General features: G+C 44.8%; 1 protein-coding gene across 3 annotated transcripts in view; it reads right to left on the bottom strand.

Annotated features, from left to right (window-relative positions):
- Window positions 1-3,090: 3,090 nt before the first annotated feature.
- The window catches only part of TMEM108 (transmembrane protein 108), a 170,104-nt gene continuing 166,675 nt past the window's right edge, over window positions 3,091-6,519 (bottom strand). For all 3 annotated transcript variants that reach the window (XM_075083399.1, XM_075083401.1, XM_075083402.1), the window contains 2 exons: window positions 4,886-5,040; window positions 3,091-3,428 (listed from right to left, as the gene is read on the bottom strand). In XM_075083399.1, coding sequence (XP_074939500.1) covers window positions 3,306-3,428; window positions 4,886-5,040 — 278 coding nt within the window. In that variant the 3' untranslated portion in view covers window positions 3,091-3,305. The remainder of the gene's footprint in view (window positions 3,429-4,885; window positions 5,041-6,519) is intronic.

The raw sequence follows: 6,519 nt of genomic DNA, 5'->3' as shown, positions 1-6,519 counted from the left end.
CCTGTCTTCTGCGGGTGCCTAATCCTGGCTTGCAGGTGCCTAATCCTGGCTTGCAGGTGCCTAACCTGGCTTGCCGGCTGGAGTTTGTTTCGCTTGTTTTTTAAGTCTGAGAACTGTGAGACAGTCAGGTCACCATCTCCCAGCTGTGTGAAGCCTGGGAATAGCACAGCATCTCACAGCTTTGCAAATATTTTTGACTAGTTTCTAGGCATTCTGCATTTAGATTACCAAGCAAACTGTGCTGGCTAAATGAGAGGAATCCTCCAGTATTTCTCACACAACATTTTTGGTGTATTTTCTCTGTGCCAAAAAAAAAAAAAATCTGCCTTGCAAAAGCAATACCGTGTACAGAAAACAACTGTAAAAATATGGACTTTTTTGCAAAGAACTGAATTTAGTTCTATGTGACCTCATTCTCTCTTTCCACCTCCCTGTTGAAATAGAAGGTAAAGATCCTAATGGGATTGCTTTTGCTCCTTGCAAAACCCTCAGGAAGTTTTTAGTCTCTAATCAACCAGTGAATTCCAGGAGGCCATTTAGTATTTGATCATGAGGATCGCAGATATCATATTGCATAGCATTTATCCCACAGTGAAAAGATATATTCCCAAAGTGCCCATTCGTGTCCTCCATACACAGCCATGTCTTCCTGCCTGCCCCAGTCACCTTGTAGGGAAGCAGTGTATTACTCTTTGATTCTGAGCAGAAAATCAAATCTCTAGGACAGCTCCTATAACATTACAATTTTCTAAGTTTAGGAAGCCTGTGGCCCACATTCAGACTTGTGCCTCAGCACAGTAGAAGTGCACATGTGGGACAGGGAAAAGGATGGATGACAACTGCCTCTGTGGCCCCCTGGTACAAGGAGGAACCACGTCTTTGTCTGATTCCAGCCATCATTTAGTGAAGTTGTCAGGTTGCTCTGACTAACCACAGCCACTGGGACACTGCTGACAGGTGGGAACAGCTGGACCAGATGTGCTGCTGCTATAATTCCTTTTTCTGGTACCAGCTGTCACTCACCTTGAACAAGGCATGTGGTTACTGATGCTACGCTAACCCTGTTCTGCCTGAGCTTCCCTTTCACGCAATGAAATGATAAACCTGAGCAGCCAGCGGCACTGAGCAGCCAGCTGGAGCAGAGGGCCAAACTCCCCACCGCCTCACAGCCTGCTCCTGATGAAGGGAAGGGTGAAGGTAGAAAATAATCTACAAGGAATGATGGCCAGAGGTGGGGAGAGGACGGCCAAGACCTGAAAGGAGGGAGGCTATTTCACTTGCTGAACAATACAAAAAAGGCAATTTGAGAAGCAAAACTCATAATTGGTCCAACAATAACAGTTCTGGGTTACTCAGAGAGAATAGATTTAGGCAAAGTCATGACATATTCCATGTTACTCTCCCCTCATAGCAATCTATTTTTAATCCATCTTTTAAGCTTTGTTCACCCCTACAATTCCCCTAACACTCACAGCCTGCAATCTAGCGCTTAACTGGGTAGGACTGAAACACCATTTTGCTCTGAAACACTGTGTTTTCATTCCTAAGGGGTGGAAGGAAGGTCTCAGAGAATCACAGAATCACAGGTTGGAAGGGACCTCAGGGATCATCTAGTCCAACCTGAAGTGAGGGGGAGTATGTGGAAACTTGATTCAATGGCACTAGCACTCTAAGCACACAGGAAAAGAAAACGGGGAGTGGAAATGTAGTCAAAGCCACAACACTCAGTTGGTGGGAATCCCTCTGTCCTGGTTTTGGCTGGGATAGAGTTAATTTTCTTCCTAGTAGCTGGTGTGGTGCTGTGTTTTGGCTTTAGTATGAGAATAATGTTGATACATTGACTTTTTTAGTTGTTGCTAAGTAGTGCTTATATTAAATCAAGGACTTTTCAGCTCCTCATGCTCTGCCAGGTACACAAGAAGCTGGGAGGGGGCTCAGCCAGGACAGCTGACCCCAAGTGGCCAAGGGGATATTCCACACTGTATGTTGTCATGCTCAGTGTATAAACCAGGATGAGTTGGCCGGGGGGTGGCAACTGCTGCTCTAGGATGGGTTGGGTGTCGGTCAGCAGGTAGTGACTAGTTGCATCACTTGTTTTTCCTGGGTTTTGTTCCTCTCTCTCTTTGATGTTGTTGTTATTATTATTTTATTTTATTTCAATTATTAAACTGTTCTTATCTCAACCCATGGGTTTTCTTACTTTTGCCTTTCTGATTCTCTCCCCCACCCCACTGAGGGGAGGGTGAGTGAGTGGCTGTGTGGGGCTTGGTTCCCAGCTAGGGTTAAACCACAACACCCTGGTCACTGGATTTCAAGATTTCTGATAAGTTCAAGGGAGGTTTCTGTTCCTTTGAAGACAATACGTGTCTTCTTTTGAGGCTGTTTGCTCTTCAGGAAATCATTCGGGACTCATTGGGCTGGAGTGGAGCAGCTGAGTCCAACATGTAGTGCTGTTAGGACATATCGCAGAAAAAATGGTCATTCTGGTCCTTGCTCCTGTAAAACAGTTTTGGAGCTCAAACTGGAACTTGGCTTGGTTCTCCTAAGTCTGAAGAAGGTAACATAATAAAATAATGGGGCAACATTACTGTCCCAACGGGTTTGCCCATGTCTTGTGCGGCCCTGGATCCCATGGGTTCATCAGGTTTGTTTATCATCCCACCATAGCCCAGCTCCCCCACTCTCCCCCTGCTGATCTGGCAGACCCCCGCTGGTTTTAACTGGAAGGGTGACTGTCAAGGGCTCACCCCAGTTGGTGCTTAGGCAGTGCTAGAGTCATGCAAAGGATACAAGACTGGCACACAAGCCATACAGATGGCCTTTGGCAACCGAGCTGGTCCTGTCTGGTTTGTATTCTAGCTTGGCAGTCTAAAGGAAAGGAGTAATCAAAGCCATTTTACAGTAAGAGAAGGAACGGTCACCGAGCAGCAATGCTCACGGCCGGGCTGAGCGATGTCACGTAGGATGCAGGATGCTGTACCCAACACATGCTGCCTGCACCAAACCCAGCCAATATTCTTCCAGTCCAAGTATGTTTAGCAGCAGATTGTAAACGACAGTGAAGAAAACAGTCCATCTGACAGGTGTTTTGCTTAGAAATACCTTTATTTTATAAAGCCACAGTTTGTTCTGTAAAGTTTTACCACACTTATAAAAAAGGGGTCGACAATTCTGAGGAAGAAAAGAAAAGCTGAAAACATTTCTTGTAATTCAGGGTTACACAAAGGTTATATTTATAATATATATATTTATTTATAATTTGGAGACAGTAGAGATGAAACTGCAATATGTGGGCAGCGTTGGGGTCATATTTCAGATACTTGCTCATGTCCTACAAAAAGCGTTTCTTGACAGAAGGGGTTCACGAGGACCATCCCGCTGTCGCGGTAGTCGCCGTTGGCGGGGGAGCGCGGCTCGGAGAGGTGGTCCTAGGAGAAAGACAGAGAAGCAGGTTGAGCACTTCACGCCCCTCACTCTCCATGAGCACGCAGGGCGCTTCGCTGCCCTGTGCGAATGCAGGTGAGAAATGGACTGTTATTTTTAATGCTTCTCCCTAACCTCCAAAAATGCCTGAATCTGGGAGCCCTGGCTCTCTGAGAGATGAGTTTGGTGAGCCAGTTTTGCCTTTCTTCAGGCAGTAGGAGCTGTGAGTAGAAGCTCCTCTGATACTCAGGCTGATTCTTTCTCAGTCTGGAGACCCAGAAGTCAGATGCACCAAACTTCAAGTCCCATAGCAGAGTATGACTTTTCACATTCTTTTATTTTTTCACTTTCATGACACATTGCAACACTTTCCTGTCTATCAGCTGGGCCTCAGAGGTGAATTTTCAGCTCTTTTTTAAGGTCAGAAAACTACATATTCCAAGCTTGGGTTCCAAGCTACCCGAGCACACCCCAGTTCAGTCATGATCTGATCAGGTTTAAATGAGACAGATGACAGCTTTTGGAGATCATCCTATATGTGAATAGGCCTATCATTCAATTCTTGGTAAGTCTAGATCAGGTCCTGCCTTAGCTTGAGCAACATGATTGCCAGCAAAGTGGGCTTAATGAAGCAACTGTGAGTGCTTGTCTAGTCACATCTCAGAGGTTAATTTCTAAACACACACTTATTTATTTATTTATTTAATGAGATGAGTTAGTCAGCTAGTGAATCTGAAAATCGCTTTAGCATAAACACAACTCTCCACTGTTTCTAGGTTTTAAATACCTCTGAACTAAGCTAAATTATTCTCCTCTGAAGTCAGAGAATACATTTCTATCAGTAGTATCACCTGCCCATATATGAATAATCCCACTGAACCAGTCAGATCCCTTAAGGCTGATGAGTATACACCACCACTACCCACTGTCATATATTGATATTTTGATTGCTGATATACTGGGAACACTCACCCCCTGAACTGGTATTTGAGAAGCTATAGGCAGCTCCCAAGACTTAAATGCACAAAATTTCTTTGCATTATTAACTCCCACTACCCCCCTTATCTGGTGCTGTGTGGGACATGCTCAACAGCCAGATTAGAAGCACCGTCAGTAAGAAGCCAGCCCAAAGAGCTCTCCTAAGCAGTCATGGTATGTCTAGACACTGGTCGTAGGCTCAAAAGGAAGAGAAACCCGAGAACAAAATCACCTAGAGGTGGTTAACTCCCATGACCACGCAGCAATATGGAAAATATCTGCAATGGCTGGGAATAGGATGGCAATCTGGTTTTGGTGACGTACTTATCCCATCTTATACAAGTGTAGGGTGAGTCCTTCTCAAGAAGCTGTTTCCCTGAATAACCACAGGGATTTCAAAGCTTTATTAGTATGACTGCTTCTCCCCTTCTCCCAGAATGGCTTCAGTTACAGTTTTCAGACACTAGTTCTGCAAGTGAGGTACCTCTGAAGTCTCCAGGGACTGGATCTCTCTCGGTAATTCTACAGCATGCCTGTTGAAGTAGTCCATGGTGATAGCATTATTCCAATAGCTCAGATTGTTTTCTGGGTTAGATGTCTTTTTCTTCCTCCTCATGCAGCACACTGTCAGCAGAACTGCTGTCAATAGAAACATGTCAAAAAAATTGGTTATTTCCTTTTAATAGGACTCATCAGTACCATGGATTTACTTTTTACATTACTTAAGGAGAGGCCTGGCAACCTTCATTCATATCATTCACTCTCAGTCAGATCTTGAGCTCTCCTAACAAACCCCAAACAATTAGGTCAGAATCTGGCCCAAGCAGATAAGGCTTTGGGCTTGGCAGGATATGCAGTTTTTACCTTCTTTTTGATGTGAGTTTATAATCTTCAAGATGTGGCTGCCTGGCTAATGAAAAGCTTTAGTGTTGTAACTGATGGTATTTTAATACCTAAGCAGGGATTTATAGACCATCTAGGACAGAGGGCACTCCCCAGGGACTGAGAAGGGCGCCTCTGCGCAGATCTTTTCTGCTTCTAGCATGGTCAGTCGCTGCAGCAATAAGCACATTAGCAAATGGGCAGTAAGAGACACCTGTCCTAGACCCAAATATCAAATCCACAAGCTTCTAGCTGCATGTTCTTCAATACCAAAAGCTTCTGCGCTGAACTGCCACAATTCCTGCCTCTGTCACCTGCCATTCATAACTTGGGTGTTTTGTGACCGTGCTCCAAAACATCAGCAACCGGACAGGGGAACAGATGGGCTCGTGAGCGGGACAAGAGAGTGATGAGTTGGCATGGAGATCCGCTCCAGCACCTGTCTCGCATATCTTATGCTTCCAGGGTAGCATTAACCCCAGAGCTGGGGGTTTCCTGCCTGTCTCCATGAGCTGTATCAGGATGTGGGATCTACTGATAAGTGTAATCTGTTCCCCATGCTTGCCTGGGCATCGGTGGTGCCTGAGCCTGGCTTTTCTTCTTATCTGTGGAGCACACTTAAGCTTCTGCAATCTGAAATATTTGAACTTAAAGTAGAGCAGTTATGCAAGACAAAATGACCAGCAAGTGAAACTTGTTGATACAAATGTCTAGTCTCAAGGCCACAGGCACCAGCTGACTGCAGAGATGCCAGGGTAACGCTCCCCAGTGGGCGGGCTGAAGACAAAGCTGGTTGAGTGTTATTTTCTATAATTGCCTTTGGTTTAGTTATCTCTGTTGCAATTCAGATGGGTAATCTCGGCAATTTCACGAAAGCCAGGCAAACCCACCATAACGAACTTACTGCTCCCACTGGTCCTTGCTCAGGCAGCAGCTGAGGCATGTACGAGGGTTTATTCTGAGGAGTAATGCAAAAGCTCTGTGCACTTATCTTATACCTGTGGAATTAATTGACTAGTGCTTGTAATCAGCCTGATTTATACAGACAGGTAGCTGGACATGTAGTTACTTTGATTTGTACTTGTGAAATAGGCAATGCCCTGCCGTAAATTCACTGCATTATTTCTAAACCCCTCATGGTAGAAAAGAAGAGAGAAAATACTCATGAAGCAGAAAAATATATTATTTTCACAGCTACAACCAAAATGATTTATTAGAATTACAGCCCAGAGGAAA

Source organism: Phalacrocorax aristotelis, chromosome 2 (genome assembly GCF_949628215.1).
Source record: "Phalacrocorax aristotelis chromosome 2, bGulAri2.1, whole genome shotgun sequence".
NCBI classification, from domain to species: Eukaryota; Metazoa; Chordata; class Aves; order Suliformes; family Phalacrocoracidae; genus Phalacrocorax; species Phalacrocorax aristotelis.
Note: the sequence above shows the minus strand (reverse complement) of the source record. Positions and strands in the feature narration are given on the sequence as shown.